At 44.6% G+C, this 20445-nt stretch overlaps 1 protein-coding gene across 1 annotated transcript in view; it reads left to right on the plus strand.

Moving 5' to 3' along the window:
• The window catches only part of LOC126203384 (clathrin coat assembly protein AP180-like), a 186611-nt gene that overhangs the window by 157883 nt on the left and 8283 nt on the right, over positions 1 to 20445 (plus strand). The window contains exon 5 of the mRNA XM_049937682.1: positions 19641 to 19795. Coding sequence (XP_049793639.1) covers positions 19641 to 19795 — 155 coding nt within the window. The remainder of the gene's footprint in view (positions 1 to 19640; positions 19796 to 20445) is intronic.

The raw sequence follows: 20445 nt of genomic DNA on the forward strand, positions 1-20445 counted from the left end.
TTTTTTTCTCCAACTTCTGTAATTGTCCTTTTTAGAGATGTCCATTGCTCTTCAACGGAACGGACTACTGATGTATTGAAACTTCCTGGCAGATTAAAACTGTGTGCCGGACCGAGACTCGAACTCTGGACCTGAGTGGTAGAGCGCTTGCCCGCGAAAGGCAAAGGTCCCGAGTTCGAGTCTCGGTCCGGCCCACAGTTTTAATTTGCCAGGAAGTTTCATACCAGCGCACACTCTGCTGTAGAGTAAAAATTTCATTCTACTGATGTATTCCTTACAGCAGTACCTATAGCTTCAGAGAACTTCAAATTTATCTCTATCTCTTAATATTTTGTACATCCCACTTCTTTGCGCATTGATTCTTCCTGACTAATCTCTTAAAATTCAACATACCTTTCACGATTATTGAATTGTGACCTGTGTCTATATCTGCTCCTGGGTACGCCTTACTATCCAGTACCTGATTTCAGAATCTCTGCCTGGCCATAATGGAATCTAACTGAAATCTTCGGTATCTCCCAGCCTTTTCCAAGTATACCTCCTCCTCTTGTGATTCTTGAATAAAGTAGTTGCTATTACTAGCTGAAATTTATATCAGAACTGAATTATTCTCCTCTCTCATTCCTGCTATCAAGCCCGTATTCTCCCATAACCCTTTCTTCTACTCCCTGCCCACGACCGCATTGCAATCACCGGTAACTAATAGACTTTCATCTCCCTTTACGTGCTGAATTACCCATTCAGTATCCTCATATACTTTCTCCATCTTTGGCTTGCGACCTCGTATTGTATACCTAAAGTATGGTTGTCGGGTTTGGTTTGATGAGAACAACCATATCAGTGAACTGTTCTCGGTAACTCACTCTCTGCTCTACTTTCCTATACATGACTAACCCTACACGTGTTATACCATTTTCTGCTACTGTTGATGTTACTGTATACTCACCTGACAATAAATTCTTGTCATCTTTCTATTTTGCTTCACTGACCCCTATTATACCTAGACTGAGCCTTAGCATTTCCCTTTCCAGATTTTCTATCTTCCGTAACAAGTTCAACGTTTTGACATTCCATCACTCAACTCGTGGGACGCCATCTTTCCGTTCATTATTCAGACTTTTTTCTCATGAACAGCTACCACTTGGCAGTCCCCTAGTTAAGATCCAATTGGGCGACTGGTCCAGAATCTTTTGCCAACGAAGAGATCATCAAGACACATTTTTCGATTACATGCCACATGTCCCGTGGATACGCATTATGTATCCTGTTGTGGCGTAACAAGCTAGCTACGCCACACTGAGAAGTAGCCGAAAGGGCACGCGTCAACTCACGCCGTCTTGCGTTAAGTCTGAAACAGGATACTTTATGAATGCTATAAAGAAAAGAACGGAGCTTAGGTTTACTTAACTTTAATTTCCTTGTGGTACATATCTCTTGATAATACAAGTGAGACTCTCTCCAGATATGGTTAATGGCGCCTTGCTAGGTCGTAGCCATGGACTTAGCTGAAGGCTATTCTAACTGTCTCTCGGCAATTGAGAGAAAGGCTTCGTACGTGTAGTCGCTAGCAATGTCGTCCGTACAACTGGGGCGAGTGCTAGTCAGTCTCTCGAGACCTGCCTTGTGGTGGCGCTCGGTCTGCGATCCTGACAGTGGTGACACGCGGGTCCAACATGTACTAATGGACCGCGGCCGATTTAAAGCTACCACCTAGCAAGTGTGGTGTCTGGCGGTGACACCACATATCCTTAATGCAGTGGTTGCCATTGCCTTATTCATTCTAATGCCGTTAATCGCTGCCGAATCTTCCCCCTTTTATGGACAGTTTCGCACCCCACGGGTAGGAGATGGCTGGCTCTGAGCACTATGTGACTTAACTTCTGAGGTCATCAGTCGCCTAGAACTTAGAACTAATTAAACCTAACTAACCTAAGGACATCACACACATCCATGCCCGAGGCAGGATTCGAACCTGCGACCGTAGCGGTCACGCGGTTCCAGACTGAAGCGCCTTTAACCGCACGGCCACACCGGCCGGCTGGGTAGGAGAGTGCCCCCGATCTCTGCCCCCACCTCCGCCCTCTTTGACATCAACTACCAAGCTGATTCTTTAGCATTCTATAGCTGTGACACATGTTAGTAAAAATATCATCTTATGGGAGCCTATCTTTAGTACCGAATAAGCTATTCCTATAAATGAAGAATTGAGATCGTAATAGAGAAGACGACGTGAATGTGCAGGGTATTGCCATCTTTCGTAATCTGAGAAAGGTCGAATCACTGGCCTGAGGGACGCGGCAGTATCATGCCGACAAAGAACATAGACCGTTGTCTGCTGTGTAGTGACTGCAGAAGGGCATCAGGAAAAAGCATGGAAGCGTGGATCCTTCCAGAACGATTACAACACGTGAAGATCGTAGGATTAGCCGACTGGTTCTGACGAATAGTAGGACAAAAACAGCTGAAATCCAGGCCACGTTTATGGATAGACTGTCACCACACAGAGTGGAGAATGGATTACTGGAAACTGAATTGAGATCTTGGTTGCCATGCTTTATTGGTAACATTTTAACACAGACAGTAGAGACTTGCATTGTGTGGAGTCAACTGGGACATTTGGTGGTATTGTGTTGTGCTCAGCGTTGAATCTCGCTTCTGTCTGTTGAATCCATCCCCCTAGCTGAGTGGTTAGTGCATCTGTCTGCCAAGCAGCAGGTTCAATTCCTGGCTGGGTTGGCGACTTCCCCCGCTAGAGGACTGGGTGTTGTGTTGTCCTCATCATCCGAGAACGGGGCTCACAACCCGAACCACACGCCACTGTTAAGCACTAATGAAGGACTGGGTCCCTTACTTCGATTGCACATAATTCATTAAGGTCAATCCAACACATTTATTTCAAATAACATAAATGAAGTTACATTTGAATCTGTCTGACAAAAAAAGGAATAAAAAAAAATTTCAATATCAGCTGATTTAGTGCGTGAAGCGCGAGTTAAGCCAATAACCAGATAAACTAAACAATTCTCCATAGTACAAAGATAGAGAAAAACAAAATTAAATCAATACACCCCCACTGAAAAATATCCAAAAAACCTTACAATACTACGCAAAAGAATCTGGTTCAAATGGCTCTGAGCACTATGGGACTTAATAGTTGAGGTCATCAGTCCCTAGAACTTAGAACGACTTAAACCTAACGAACCTGAGGACATCACACACACCCATGCCCGAGGGAGGATTCGAACCTGCGACCATAGCGGTCACGCGGTTCCAGACTGAAGCGCCTAGAACCGCACGGCCACAGTGGCCGGCTACTCAAAAGAATACACTGAAGTGGGGAGCAGTCATTCACCCTACAGAACACTTCAAAATGAGTGCCCAAGAAAACTGCAAGACATTAAATACAATAATAAATGAAAAACATCAGTTTGCTTTTGTTCTACAATATTATTTTTATTGCTAACCGGTTTTCGGCTTACAAGGCCATCTTCAGACATTTACTGAGTATTATCACCAAAGAAGTTAAATGTTAGCAGACAACATTGGAAGAGAAGTAACACATCTAGAGTGAAGTAGAAACATACAGTGAGCAACATCTTTGCAATGAAATAGTAAAAACTGAACAGTACATAAATAACAATGGAGTTGACAAGAAAACCTTTAGCACAAAATAGGAATAGCATGCCTACATAACAGTTTCTATTAATAAACAAAACTAATGAAATAAGATAAAATTAGTACTAGACAAGGCTGCATCAAGAGGTATGAAACATGGAGAGTGATACACAAACAATTAAAAACGAAGAGACAGTTGTCAATGTAAATACAGAGTACACGAGGAACTTCAACGATATCAATAAGATAAACAGAAATTAGTAAATGCAGGAAAATTGAGGTGTTTGAGGGAACCTACAGTTTGGGAGTGTGGTGGTACTGCATTTTAACATTAACACTATAATCAAAGCAGTGGCTGTATACCAGTTTACATTAAATAAATGAGCAAAGTAAAATATGAACAGTATTTGATGAGACAACTACAAGGGGAGCTAAACATGGACAGAATACAAGTACAAGTTAAAAGCGAACCCTTAACTATTGAAACTACAGCATATGTGGAATACAAAGACAACTGCAACAAATAAAACAACTTAATGACTACAGGAAAAGGAAATATGTAGGAAGAGAGAGTGTGGGAAGTAATGAACAACAGAGATGATTAAATGAAGTTTAGGAGAGGGGAAGTGTTGAGTTGTGTCTGGTCATTTAGGATGAGATCTGGACTGTGAGAAAGATGTTTGTTAATTTCCAGGGCTTCCAGCAGGTTGAGTTTATGGCCTTTGTTTGCTAAGTGAAGTACATGGGACACTGGCTGGTAGTTGTGACCCTCACTCAGTACATGATCAGCAAATGCAGAGTCTGAATTCTGCAACCTCCAGCTGCGTTTATGTTCAGCCAGCCTAGTTGATATGTCTCTGCCTGACTGACCAATGTAAAATTTGTTACAATCAGAACAGGTGATTTTGTATACCCCACTGTTGGCTTTTCATTTATTATTATAATGTTGTTCTACCAAGAACCGACGGAAGATTCTGTTAATACATTAAATACACTTTACATACAATTAACATTACGCCACTTCTGTTTGAACTGCAGTGTCACAAAGAAACAGGCGCTTTTTCTTTCCCCTTTCTAGGCGGAGGCTGAGCCATAAACACAGATTGCCACAGAAACACAGTTTTGCTGTGAAATCTTACCGGACACCCGGAAGCAGTTACAGACAAGGGGTCGGCACCCACAAATAACACAGTGTAAGTCAGGCTGGGAGCACATCCTACGAGACCCTGTTCACTCTATGCTCACCACAAACTGTAGATATTCCGGCCGAAGATCCGCTTGCGGTGGCTGCAAGAAGAACGAAGCAAGCAAGAGGCACAAGGCGTGCTTCTCATACAGGCACCTCAATTTGTACAAACATCTAGGCCAACACCAACTCCAGACTCCCCTCTCACTGCGAGGCTTGGCACAGTTTATATTAAATGCCTTCCAGGCAACCAGTAACCGCCGCAGGAGTTTCACGATTAGCAACCAGCCCCAGCGTAACAGGCATCACACATGTGCTTACGCCCGAGCCACCACTCCGCTAGTCTCACCGGCCGCCCCAAACCGACTGCCTCTCGCCGTCCCGCGCGCCCCAGCCGAAAACGCAAAGATGCTCATGCCCGGGGACGCGCCAAAGATAACAAGCCGATCGCTGATGATCGAGCAGCGATCTGGCTCAGTCCTCATCATCAAAAAATGGTTGAAATGGCTCTGAGCACTATGGGACTTCACTGCTGAGGTCATCAGTCCCCTATAACTTAGAACTAGTTAAACCTAACTAACCTAAGGACATCACACACATCCATGCTCGAGGCAGGATTGGAACCTGCGACCGTAGCGGTCGCGCGGTTCCAGGCTGTAGCGCCTAGAACCGCTCGGCCACTCCGGCCGGCCCTCATCATCAGTTCATACTCACCGACATGCGACGTGCCCAATATAACGTCACCTAAAAAGACTTGAAACTTGACAGCCGAACTTCTCCAACTGGGAAGTCCCGACCATCAATGTCATACGCCCATTTTCCTGTTTGTGGCGGTCATTTCGACACCTATGTGTCTGTAGAAAACTTGCTGAAGGATCACAGGAAGCAGCATTTCTCGAGGACCACACCTCTCTAGCTTCTGGAACCATGAAATGGTGGATTGTTGGGTGTGACAGAGGACTGATTCGGTAGCTGCTGGAGGCAAGCTGAATGCTCGCCAGTAAAAACCTGTTCACACGGAGCCACTGAGATGCACTCTCGATCGCCCTTCTGCTGCTGAGGCACTGGTTTATATGGGCGCCTTCAGATGTGTAGCACCACTGCACTTCTGTGGCGCTCAGTGGCACAGTACCGCCTCCGGCGGTGTGGAAGCGCCACTGGGTCACTGGTGGCGAAACATTGCTTCAGGGCCTTCACACAACGCCACTTGAGGGCGCTGCTAGCCGAGCACAAAAGGTGGAGTTCCTCACAGAATTCGAACGCTGAATGTCGCTTTTTTTGGCGTTCTCGAAGTATTGCACCTAAATTATTACAATGGTTCAGAAGGTCCTCCCTGATAAAGACTTCAGATAAGGGGTAAGGCTGCGTTCACATGGAGCCACTCAGAGGTGCTTCTCAGTAGCAGTTCCACTGGCGAAGCATTGGCTTAGGTGGGCGCCTTCAGATATGCAGCACCAACACGTTTCTGTACCAGCGTTTTAAGTATCACATGCACATTTTACCGTATTATGTAAAACACGATTCGAACAATGAACCTAAGCCGTGCGCGGCTCGTGTTCATTCCGTTTATTGTTTGTCATCTTCTCTTACCGAACGGCCGCCTCGTGTTCTTATTCCATTTACTGGCGTCACTAACTTCCTGCCTTACCTACCCGGGAGTGGCAGCAGCAGCGCTTATCGATAAGCGCACTGTCATACTATCTCTGGAGCGACCGATAGTACCGGGTGATCAAAAAGTCAGTATAAATTTGAGAACTTAATAAACCACGGAATAATGTAGATAGAGAGTAAAAATTGACACACATGCTGGGAATGACATGGGATTTACTAGAAAAAAAAAGTTCACAAAATCTCCGACAGATGGCGCTGGACAGCAAAACGTCAGTGACTGCGCATGACAATCGTGTATAAAAGGAGCTGTAATGAGAAAGAGAATCAGATGCGCCAGCAGTCGCAGCATGTTAACGTAACCTGAAAAGGCGCTTTTAGTGAAGCTGTATTATCAGAATGGGGAATGTGCTAGTTCAGCGCTGCGATCCTATCGCCATAGGAAGGGGATTCGAACGGGTCAAGTTCCGTTGACAAATGCAGCAGTGGCGAGTATGATTTCGAAGTTCGAAGCCACGGGTTGTTTAGACGATAGACCCCGTAGTGGCCGACCGAGCACAAGGCGTAATGCTGCTGAGACAGTTCAGGAAGAAATGGAGACTGTAGTGGGTTCGTCTATGCACGGGGAAGTCAGCGCTCGTGTAGTCGCACGTCGCACCGGCATTCCATACACTACTGTTTGGTTGGCAATTAGGCGTACCCTTCAATGCTATCCGTACAAAATCCGTCGGCATCATGAACTGTTACCTGGCGATTTAGTGAAGCGGAGGGGATTTGCGGTGTGGGCGTTTCAAAATATGGTGGAAGATGACGATTGGTTCAGTAAGGTGTTGTGGACCGACGAAGCTCATTTCACGCTCCGAGGGTCTGTCAACGCGCACAACTGCAGAATTTGGGCTACCGAAAATGCTAGAACTGTCGTGGAAACTCCACTGCACGACTAGAAAGTCACGGTATGGGTTGGATTTACCACATCTACCGTTATCGGGCCTTTTTTCTTCGAGGAAATGCGTGATTCTGGTTTTGTAACTGCTACCGTGACGGGTGAGAGATACGCCAATATGGTACAGAATCGCATCATCCCCAGCCTGGCTGATAAACACCTGCTGGAACGTACGATGTTTATGCAGGACGACGCTCCACCCCATATTGCTAGACGTGCGAAAGATCTCTTGCGTGCGTCGTTTGGTGATGATCGTCTGCTCAGGTCCCCAGGTCCCCAGACCTCAGTCCGTGCGATTATTGGCTTTGGGGTTACCTGAAGTCGCAAGTGTATCGTGATCGACCGACATCTCTAGGGATGCTGAAAGACAGCATCCAACGCCAATGCCTCACCATAACCCCGGACATGTTTTACATTGCTGCTCATGACATCATTCCTCGACTACAGCTATTGTTGAGGAATGATGGTGGACATATTGAGCATTTCCTGTAAAGAACATCATCTTTGCTTTGTCTTACTTTGTTATGCTAATTACTGCTATTCTGATCAGATGAAGCGCTATCTGTCTGACATTTTTTGAACTTTTGTATTTTTTTTTGGTTCTAATAAAACCCTATGTCATTCCAAGCATGTGTGTCAATTTGTACCTCTCTATCTACATTATTCCGTGATTTATTCAGTTTTCAAATTTATACTAACTTTTTGATCACCCGGTATTTCCGGTCGTCGTGTGTCTGGAAGTCGGGTACTGAGCAGCAGTCGAGGACGGAGCGCCAATGAGGCGCGGAGAGCCAGTACTTGCCGACCGCTGGCCACATACATGAACTGTCCGACGGAATGAGATTGGAGCGGAAACGACCGCTGGTTGGTCGTTCGGGTGGTCGTATCATTGGGCGATGTGTATTTGGTCTTTTACCATTTTTGGGCCTTGTCAATGGATCATCTTACCGGACGTGCAATTGCTTCAACTGGCTCTGGGCACTATGAGACTTAATAGCTGAGGTCATCAGTCCCTAGAACTTAGAACGACTTAAACCTAACGAACCTGAGGACATCACACACACCCGAGGCAGGATTCGAACCTGTGAATGTAGTGGTCGCGCAATTCCAGACTGAAGCGCCTAAAACCGTTCGGCCACACCGGCCGGCTTGCCGGACGTGGGTCGGTTCCTTCCTTGTGCAGAGATGTTGTGGCCAATGGGCAAAAGTTACCTCTGCATGGTTGGGTCCGAGCCAGTGTGCCAGTTATCAAGACGTAGTGCTACTGAGATCTAAGTCCTCGCTGATATTTTCGGTTGTCGTGCCGTTGGTTTGGTGGAAGGGAATTGATTTGGTTGTTGGTTGGTTCGTCAGCCGTCCCTAGATCGTGCTGCCACCCGATTATTATTTAGTGTTACACTTGGCTGCCTGTCTCACCTAACCTGTTGTTTGAGTTTCCTACCCAGGCCGACCCTTGGAACACTTCTGAGCACCACTGTTTGTTATTTGTGAGTGTCGTTTTATTTGGTCGTGGGTAGTGCGTCAGGCCTTCAGCCGCGTATTAATATTGTCTGTTTTTGTGTAGTATATGGCCTTCAGCCAACTTCATAACAACTTTAAGATTAGGCCTTCAGTCGTGTTTCATTTAAAATTCTAGTCGCTCTGTATTTAGGCCTTCAGCCGCGTTTGTTTCAGAATCTGTGGCTTTAATATGTAAATCTTTGTCTGTATGGTTTCTCTTTAATTATCTTGAATTCTTGGCTCAAATGGCTCTGAGCACTATGGGACTTAACATCTGTGGTCATCAGTCCCCTAGAACTTAGAAATACTTAAACCTAACTAACCTAAGGATATCACACACATCCATGCCCGAGGCAGGATCGAACCTGCGACCGTAGCGGTCAGGCGGTTCCAGACTGAAGCGCCTAGAACCGCTCGGCCACACAGGCCGGCCTTGAATTCTTGAAACGGCCTTCAGCCGTGTTCTGTAAATGTTTATCTTAAGGTTGTATTTAATTATTTGTGAGTAATTGTTTGGCCCTTCAACTGTCAAGATACTTCAAGTTTTCATAAGATGTTTTTTTTTGTTGTTCTGTGAAAAATCTTATCTTTAAAGCCTCTCCTTTACTATGTAAAAAAAAATTTTTGTTGGGCTTTCAGCCGAAGAACTAACTTGAATTTTCCTTAATATGGACTTTAGCCGGAATTTGTAAATGCTTGGCTTTTAAAGAATTTCCTTAGCTGATCCTAAATATTACGAGGTGCATTCAAGTTCTAAGGCCTCCGATTTTTTTTCTAATTAACTACTCACCCGAAATCGATGAAACTGGCGTTACTTCTAGACGTAATCGCCCTGCAGACGTACACATTTTTCACAACGCTGACGCCATGATTCCATGGCAGCGGCGAAGGCTACTTTAGGAGTCTGTTTTGACCACTGGAAAATCGCTGAGGCAATAGCAGCACGGCTGGTGAATGTGCGGCCACGGAGAGTGTCTTTCATTGTTGGAAAAAGTCAAAAGTCACTAGGAGCCAGGTCAGGTGATTAGGGAGCATGAGGAATCACTTCAAAGTTGTTATCACGAAGAAACTGTTGCATAACGTTAGCTCGATGTGCGGGTGCGTTGTCTTGGTGAAATAGCACATGCGCAGCCCTTCCCGGACGTTTTTGTTGCAGTGCAGGAAGGAATTTGTTCTTCAAAACATTTTCGTAGGAAGCACCTGTTATCGTAGTGCCCTTTGGAACGCAATGGGTAAGGATTACGCCCTCGCTGTCCCAGAACATGGACACCATCATTTTTTCAGCACTGGCAGTTGCCCGAAATTTTTTTGGTGGTGGTGAATCTGTGTGCTTCCATTGAGCTGACTGGCGCTTTGTTTCTGGATTGAAAAATGGCATCCACGTCTCATCCATTGTCACAACTGGCGAAAAGAAAGTCCCATTCATGCTGTCGTTGCGCGTCAACATTGCTTGGCAACATGCCACACGGGCAGCCATGTGGTCGTCCGTCAGCATTCGTGGCACCCACCTGGATGACACTTTTCGCATTTTCAGGTCGTCATGCAGGATTGTGTTCACAGAACCCACAGAAATGCCAACTCTGGAGGCGATCTATTCAACAGTCATTCGGCGATCCCCTAAAACAATTCTCTCCACTTTCTCGATCATGTCGTCAGACCGGCTTGTGCAAGCCTGAGGTTGTTTCGGTTTGTTGTCACACGATGTTCTGCCTTCATTAAACTGTCGCACCCACGAACGCACTTTCGACACATCCATGACTGCATCACCACATGTCTCCTACAACTGTCGATGAATTTCAATATGTTTCACACCACGCAAATTCAGAAAACAAATGATTGCACGCTGTTCAAGTAAGGAAAACGTCGCCATTTTAAGTATTTAAAACAGTTCTCATTCTCGCCACTGGCGGTAAAATTCCATCTGCCGTACGGTGCTGCCATCTCTGGGACGTATTGACAATGAACGCGGCCTCATTTTAAAAGAATGCGCATGTTTCTATCTCTTTCCAGTACGGAGAAAAAAAATCGGAGGCCTTAGAACTTGAATGCACCTCGTATTTCGGCCTTAGCCGAGAAGATATAGTAATTTTTCTTAAGTAAGGCCTTCAGCCGTTACTCTAAATCCTGAATTGATCTTTGTTGTTTTAAAGAGAAAACTGTGCATTGGTTTGAGCAATAAAGTTGTGTGTGTTCTTGTATATGTAACAGTAATTGACCATGTCCCCTTTCCACAACTTGGTCCGCTCTATCCTGCGAAACCAGATTTCAGAAACTTTAAAATATTTCTGTTACCATCGCTTAGCGGTTTCATAACTGAATTGTGTTTTCCAAAGTTTATGTCTGTATTATCCGCACAGTACGCACTACTATTGGAAGCATGTAAACCGGGAGACTCAAGGGGAGTTATCAGCAAGTTGTGAATGCCTATGGCTGTTTCATCACTTTGTTTTATAAAGTTTAAAAGTTTATGTTGTACGCCAAGATCTGGATTAAAATATCGTAAGACTACTGGGAACATCTTCCTGTTTTATGGTTAGATGCATCAGAACAAATAGAGAAAAATAAGCTCGACTTAGATGAGTCTTTCAAAATTTCAATAAAATCGGACACACTTTTGGCTGTCAAAACATTTTGCATGAGACTTTCAGCTTTGTGCGACCATACTGCATTGTTCTGTTTTTTTTTCTTTTAAAATTCACGAAAACTTCCTTATCTAGTTTCACGTTGCAGTCCACGCTATTGTAACTGAGGCTATGTTTTACAGTGTGATACACAAACGCCTGCAGTTGCGCTGCATAAATCTTTTTGTGATGTGTCGCTGAATAAGTTAGATATCTTGTTTGTCTAATTGACTTCCCTTCCTCTCTCTTTGTGACCTACCAAGACATAAAAATAGCTAATCAGTCTCAGCTGCATGTCGTAGATTACGAAATGAATAACATAAAATAAATAATGACTACAGGCCTGTAACACATACTACTTACCCAACGTTTTCGAATGTCAAAGGCAGTCCGTGTTGTCACCATGTGTAATACTGAAATCCTTCCTGCAGAAAGAACAATGCGCTTTATGACGATTATCCCTTAGAAGTGCAATCCGCGAGTGCGTTCCCTCCCAGTTAGTTCGATATTCATAACTTTTTTATTTTATTCTTTGGTGAATTTTGTTCTTCACTATACTCACCAGCATCACTAACTTTAGCTCTTCATAAAATATATCACTGCCAAAGTGGTACATGTTGTTCTCTTAGAACACAGCTAGAACGATTCACCGATAGTGAAAGAGGAATACCTCGTCACCCATCGAGATGTATCGGCCCGACGCAACACCGAACGGAAGTCACATTGGCGAGCATGCGCAGCATTTTAATTTTTGGCTGGGACAACGTTCTTATCGAAGAACATTGTTCCAGTAATAAATTAAGATGGTTCCAATCTCCCGGTTCCAACCAACGTTTTCGAGAAGTTTTCCTTGGTTGTAGGGCGTATGACGGAACTGGGATCTCCCATTTGCCACACAATCAGCTTGTCTGATATGTGGCTAAATGGAACCGCGACATTGCAATGGCCCGGTTCTCGAACAGCCCGCCCCACTCCTAGGACTTGAGAAACATAATAAATTCCATTACCTGTCATCACACAACACTCCAACACTTCACTCCGTTCAGAAACGCATACACACACACTCACTCTCACACACACACATTATACACCTTTCATACACACAATATTTTAATTTTTGGCTGGAACAACGTCCTCAGTGAGGGATCCATTCAGTAACACACACGTACACATATGTTCACGTACATACACTTCGCACATACACAACAAAACATTTTGATTTTTGGCTGGGACAATGTCCTCATCGAAGGATGACGTCCCAGATAAAAATTTATAATATTCCAATCCCCCACTTCCAGCCAAGGTTTTAGAAAGGTTTCCCTTGCTTCTAAGGCGAATGCCAGATCTGGAAAGCACCTTCCATTTATTCCCAATTGGCATCCCCATCTGCCCCACTAACAGGTTATCCGATAATTATCTGGCGAATAGAACCGTGACTCTTTAATGGGCGGATCCATAACAGATTTTTTTAAACGTAGTCTTTCAATAGATATGAGTATTATTTTTTAAGAAATTGTTCTTTGCTCTCTCCACCGCTCCCCCATCTTCAAAATTAATATTAGTTTAATCCCTTATACTCTAACCCAGATCAGATCCTTGGTGCGCTCTCTGTGGTTTCTATTCATTGTTTTAATGCATGATAGTTGCCACGAGATAATAAAGACGGGCATTGTGTAACTCATAATGTGTCACGCTGTTTAACATGAATATTGTATTTCAAGCAGTGCATGGCGTGACTGGAGAATAGATAAGTAGATTGATGTTGAAACGTGCGTGGTAGCGGCAACATGCAAGGGCTTCAGACAACACACGTTTCTGTGCTTTGCTCCTTAACGAACATTCATTAGAATTATCACCAGCAGTTTAGAAAATAAAACGAAAGTTAATGAACTGGAGGTATAAGCTGGCTTTAGCAGCAGCTGTGGATCATTTCCAAGTCGAGAACTAAAGCATGTAGTGGTTCAGAAGATTTTAGGAATGCTTTTGACTCAGTTTCAACCAAATCTCTTTTAATCCTCTGTGGACGGAATTACTTAATGTTCACAATAAACATATTCTGATAAAAGCAGATGTAGGTCATATTTACATAATATATTTTATAACTTTACATATTTCTGATTGGAAGAATTTAGTGGTACAGATTAATTAAATGTTGGCTTCCGAATAATTAATCACAGATATACTTTTCTGACATTTGAAAATATAAAAGATTTCGTTACTTTTGACGTATTCTTTGTGGGATTCCAGAATACACTTCCTTTTCTTCTCTATCTACAAATAAACGTTACACTTCTCGCAGATAGTCGATGACCCTCCCTTGCAGTTCGACATTTTTCTTCTGCCTCTCTTCTCAATATATACAGGGTGTTACAAAAAGGTACGGCCAAACTTTCAGGAAACATTCCTCACACACAAATAAAGAAAATATGTTATGTGGACGTGTGTCCGGTAACGCTTAATTTCCATGTTAGAGCTCATTTTAGTTTCGTCAGTATGTACTGTACTTCCTCGATTCACCGCCATGATTTCATACGGGATACTCTACCTGTGCTGCTAGAACATGTGCCTTTACAAGTACGACACAACATGTGGTTCATGCACGATGGAGTTCCTGCACATTTCAGTCGAAGTGTTCGTACGCTTCTCAAGAACAGATTCGGTGACCGATGGATTGGTAGAGGCGGACCAATTCCATGGCCTCCACACTCTCCTGACCTCAACCTTCTTGACTTTCATTTATGGGGGCGTTTGAAAGCTCTTGTCTACGCAACCCCGGTAGAGACTCTTCGTGCTCGTATTGTGGACGGCTGTGATACAATACGCTATTCTCCAGGGCTGCATCAGCGCTTCAGGGATTCCATGCGACGGAGGGTGGATGCATGTATCCTCGCTAACGGAGGACATTTTGAACATTTCCTGTAACAAAGTGTTTGAAGTCACGCTGGTACGTTCTGTTGCTGTGTGTTTTCATTCCATGATTAATGTGATTTGAAGAGAAGTAATAAAATGAGCTCTAACATGGAAAGTAAGCGTTTCCGGATACATGTCCACATAACATATTTTCTTTCTTTGTGTGTGAGGAATGTTTCCTGAAAGTTTGGCCGTACCTTTTTGTAACACCCTGTATAACCAGTTTTCTTTCTAATTGACAAATTCGTAGCGTTTAAAGAAAACGATAACAATCTTTTTCATTCACGTCTACCATAATAATACTTTATCCATGTATATCTCAGAATTATAAAAGTTCACAACTTTTTTAAGGACAGTAATATTAAATATCAACAGTCGAATAAAACGCGTCCACTCCGTATAGCACTCCCAATATGCTGTTGATAAACTAGTTCTATATATTTTTACAACAAGGCTTTACTACCTACACTTTTCATCTGAAGCATTACAAATCGGCGACTTGTAGCAACTGCGAGTAAATGTTCCTCACTATACAGATACAACAAGATACTGGAAGTGTTACAAATTTTTAAGCTCGTCCATAAAGAGTCAACATCACAAAGCAACCGGGCATTATGGCATGATAGTCAATAACAGAGGCCGACGAAAAAATAGGTTTGGGTCACTTTATAGCAAATATCAAACTTGTGGTTTTTCACGCTGTAAATCTGCACCTAATCTCAATTTTTCCCCGTTGTATACATTAAAAGATAAAAAAATATCCCTAGGTGCCACGAGAGGTGGACCCACGAGTAGAAAAGGAGGCAGGTGCTATTGTGTTGCGGGTGATCTGTTGCATGAGTATAGCCTGATTAAAATTACTTAATAGTTGACACTTCACATGTTGGAGATGTCTTCGTCCAATCAGAGCGCTCAACGTCACGCCTAAACTGTTCGCCATTCCCAAACTGCCACAAAAAGCGGTCAGTTCACTTCCAATTCTTTTCTTTTTTTTCTTGTTGTGTTTGAATTACGAAACCTGTATCCGGCCCATTTATTTCGCGTTTAATCACACGTAATAAACACACCCAAAACAAAACACACAAGAAGATAGTAACGGAACAATGTACATTTCGAAACTTCCTGTCTCGAGTCCCGGTTCGGTACACAGTTTTAATCTGCCAGGAAGTTTTATATCAGCGCACACTCCGCTGCAGATTGAAAATTTCATTCTGGAAACATCCCCTAGGCTGTGGCTAAGCCATGTCTTCGCAATATCCTTTCTTCCAGGAGTGCTAGGTCTGCTGCGTTCGCAGAAGAGCTTCTGTGAAGTTTCGGAAGGTAGTAGACGAGGTACTGGCAGAAGTGAAGCTGTTGGGACGTGTCGTGCGTCGTGCTAGGGTAGCTCAGTCGGTACTGCCGGCACGGTAGCTCAGCGGGTTCGGTCGGAGGGTTAGCTGCCCTCTGTAATAAAAAAAAAAACAGAGTAAATGGATCAACGATGAACTTAAAGGGGTGTCATGGGACATCCCTCCCCCCCCCCCCCGGAACAAAATAAGATTTTAAAAAAAAGTCGGTAGAGGACTTGCCCGCAAAAGGCAAAGTTCCCGAGTTCATACCTCGGTCCGACACACAGTTTTAAACTCCTGGCAAGGTTCGTAGCAGCGCACACTCCGCTGCAGAGTGTAAAGTTAATTCTGGAAATGTACATTTCGTACACATTACTAGCCAAAGGCTGCTGGATTCTTCGCACAACACGCTATTCGGCTCCGCATATTCTATTATTTTCATCACAGAGATCGGCTTACGGCAGTTAAACTTTTACGACATGACATGAAACCGAACTTTGTGAAGACAACAACTGATGGTTAGCACAGTGGTAATTTTACACTGTGAGCTGCAACAGGTCGTGGCTTCGTATACGGTCAAGCGGTAATAGTCTTTCATTTTTAAATCTGTATCAAAATGAATGATTATTGTTATTTTCAATTAACTGGTTTCAATGCAATTTTTTTCATTGTTAATCTTTTGTCGCATCATTTTCGTCGTGTTATTGACTTTTTATTTGCTCTCATTTTTCTTCCTTTCATTCGTTTTTCGTTTGGAATCTCCCTGCGTCGCCTATAAGTTGCAAATGAGTTCCAATCAAGACTACTCATTGACCGCTAATCGTGTTAACTCACGTTCCGAAAGCGAAATGTTACATTTCGCTTTTAGGGCTCAAACTGAACTTTTTGTATCTTGAGTTTGCCTGTACGGATCAGCTTTAACCGCCGCGACCAAAGCGAATATGATCAATAGCTCTACCGTAGATTGCTGACCGCCGTTTTGTCAGATACATTGCACATCAAGAGATTGTGGTTAGGTTAGAACAAAAGTATAAGCTCAGGGCTACAAAATGCGTTGTCTGCCTCAGTTGAGTCATCGCTCATTTAAAATCAACTGTACTGCCATACCTGATAGCAGCATCTTCCAACGTTGCTCATGAACAGTTTCTCAGTGCTTCTGAAGTGGCCCGCCATGCTAGCGTGTCGCCTTCAACTGAACGGTAGCCGATATGACAACGCACCAAGTGACAGACTTTAATCGGACTACAGTCACGCCATGCAGCAAAAGATGAAGAAATCACCAACTGACATCGAGAAAAGAAAAACCACACCGACAGGCCATACAATCCAACCCCAGGAAAAAGCAGGAACAGCAACACCTGCTTAATTGTTTCCTGCCCGACGGGTCTTAAAAGTCCCATGAATTTCTAGAATCAGACGACGGCGTGAAATTTAATTAATGCACTGGCATCCACAACAAACAGTGTGTCAAACTATGCGCCCTCCTGAAAACGTCCTTTTCTTCAATTAAGAAAGTTGGTGCAAAATGAGATTTTCACTCTGCAGCGGAGTGTGCGCTGACATGAAACTTCCTGCCAGGAAGTTTCAAGAAAGGTGGTGGCTAGTGAACAGGTACGCCACGTTTCTCTGAATAAAAAGAAAATTTTCCAGTTAAAAACGAAAAAGTGAGAAAATTTAAGAATGAACGCGATTTCCTAGAGTCATGTACATGTGCAGAGCGGAAGTGCGTTAGCTGCGTATTCTACCGATATCTCCCAGGTGTTGTCTAGGTGCACTTTGGTGACGTCATCGGAGTAGTAGTATAGCCGAACGACGACCGCTTGTGGTCTGTGGGCTGGGGCATACACAACCTCACGTATTTGCCATTCATGTTGCACTAATTTAATTATAAATGAAATAGCTACTTGTAGATTATTATTTACTCCTGAAGCAATAGCAACACTACTTTTACTAATTGCTTTAGTTGTAACTTAATAGAAAACTGCGTTCTCAGTTATCCAAAAGATCTTATTTCAGTTATAATTTAAAAAAAAACTTAAACCATAAAGATTCTCTCTACCTTAGAATATTGAATAACACAAGAAAATGAACAAAATATGCTTTGATTACTTTTTCAAGTAATATCGTACTCTTGTGATCTTTCGCACATAAAATCCATATCTAACCTCAATTTTTCTGTTGTATATACACTCCTGGAAATTGAAATAAGAACAACGTGAATTCATTGTCCCAGGAAGGGGAAACTTTATTGACACATTCCTGGGGTCAGATACATCACATGATCACACTGACAGAACCACAGGCACATAGACACAGGCAACAGAGCATGCACAATGTCGGCACTAGTACAGTGTATATCCACCTTTCGCAGCAATGCAGGCTGCTATTCTCCCATGGAGACGATCGTAGAGATGCTGGATGTAGTCCTGTGGAACGGCTTGCCATGCCATTTCCACCTGGCGCCTCAGTTGGACCAGCGTTCGTGCTGGACGTGCAGACCGCGTGAGACGACGCTTCATCCAGTCCCAAACATGCTCAATGGGGGACAGATCCGGAGATCTTGCTGGCCAGGGTAGTTGACTTACACCTTCTAGAGCACGTTGGGTGGCACGGGATACACGCGGACGTGCATTGTCCTGTTGGAACAGCAAGTTCCCTTGCCGGTCTAGGAATGGTAGAACGATGGGTTCGATGACGGTTTGGATGTACCGTGCACTATTCAGTGTCCCCTCGACGATCACCAGTGGTGTACGGCCAGTGTAGGAGATCGCTCCCCACACCATGATGCCGGATGTTGGCCCTGTGTGCCTCGGTCGTATGCAGTCCTGATTGTGGCGCTCACCTGCACGGCGCCAAACACGCATACGACCATCATTGGCACCAAGGCAGAAGCGACTCTCACCGCTGAAGACGACACGTCTCCATTCGTCCCTCCATTCACGCCTGTCGCGACACCACTGGAGGCGGGCTGCACGATGTTGGGGCGTGAGCGGAAGACGGCCTAACGGTGTGCGGGACCGTAGCCCAGCTTCATGGAGACGGTTGCGAATGGTCCTCGCCGATACCCCAGGAGCAACAGTGTCCCTAATTTGCTGGGAAGTGGCGGTGCGGTCCCCTACGGCACTGCGTAGGATCCTACGGTCTTGGCGTGCATCCGTGCGTCGCTGCGGTCCGGTCCCAGGTCGACGGGCACGTGCACCTTCCGCCGACCACTGGCGACAACATCGATGTACTGTGGAGACCTCACGCCCCACGTGTTGAGCAATTCGGCGGTACGTCCACCCGGCCTCCCGCATGCCCACTATACGCCCTCGCTCAAAGTCCGTCAACTGCACATACGGTTCACGTCCACGCTGTCGCGGCATGCTACCAATGTTAAAGACTGCGATGGAGCTATGGAGCTCCGTATGCCACGGCAAACTGGCTGACACTGACGGCGGCGGTGCACAAATGCTGCGCAGCTAGCGCCATTCGACGGCCAACACCGCGGTTCCTGGTGTGTCCGCTGTGCCGTGCGTGTGATCATTGCTTGTACAGCCCTCTCGCAGTGTCCGGAGCAAGTATGGTAGGTCTGACACACCGGTGTCAATGTATTCTTTTTTCCATTTCCAGGAGTGTAGTTTCATAATGATCTGAATTCGCCGAAAAGTGGAAAATTACAATTTTTAGTCTGAAATGTTAATTCGGTATTTTTAGCAAATCATTTTCAGAAATGCATGAGAATTGCGTAATGATTAAGAAGTTACAATTATCCTAGATTCCAGGAGGAGGCAATGTCTCATTCTAGATACCCTCCCGCACCCATTGCGGACCACAGTGTGAGGTCACACTTTTTCAGAATAAAAGGCATGGCTTATTTGTCCAAGTTCTCGAGCGTGGGGTTGTATCTTGATGGGCAATGGCGTTGTATACGTCCCTTTGTGCTTCAGCCCTCCGGCAGAGCAAGAACAACCCAGTGCTGCGCCGACCGCCGCTGCAGTTGAGGGGGTAGAATCGGAGACGACCACCACGACAACCACCACGACTACAAGCACGACCACAGCGGAAGCCGTTAGCGTGCAGGACTCGCCTCCAGCCACCACAGGTACGTCTCAAGGTTTCTCCACTGCCTCTCAACATCTTCAGCGTAACTATGGCTCAGATGGTACAAATGGCTCTAAGCACTGTGGGACTTACATCTGAGGTCATCAGTCCCCTAGACTTAGAACTACTTAAACCTAACTAACCTAAGGACATCATCACACACATCCATGCCCGAGGCAGGATTCGAACCTGCTACCATAACAGCAGCGCGGTTCCGGACTGAAGCGCCTAGAACCGCTCGGTCACAATGGATGGCAACTAAACTCTGGAAATTTCACATTGAAATGGAGCTCTCCCACTTTTTTGAGCCTGCAGTGGTTGTTGCACGTCTTATGCCCCACACAGATTTTATACGAGTTGCAATGCAATCTGGTTAGGAATTCGTTATTAAAATAATTGGAAGAAATGAAGGTAGAGCCATGACTCAAGGCAGTCAACAAAAGCTGTAAAGAGAACTGGACAAACACAGAAATTAGTTGCTCCCCCCCCCCCCCCCCCCAAGGATACATCAACTCATACAGTGTTCAGTGTTACACGCACGGCACGGCATCTAGCCTGAAAGTAGACCAGATTTGGTCAGGAAGAGAGAACACCAATTTCTTCAGGTATGCTACGTCCAGTTAAAGCCTCTCATTGGATTTAGATCCTGTA

This window comes from Schistocerca nitens, chromosome 9, assembly GCF_023898315.1.
Source record: "Schistocerca nitens isolate TAMUIC-IGC-003100 chromosome 9, iqSchNite1.1, whole genome shotgun sequence".
Lineage (NCBI taxonomy): Eukaryota > Metazoa > Arthropoda > Insecta > Orthoptera > Acrididae > Schistocerca > Schistocerca nitens.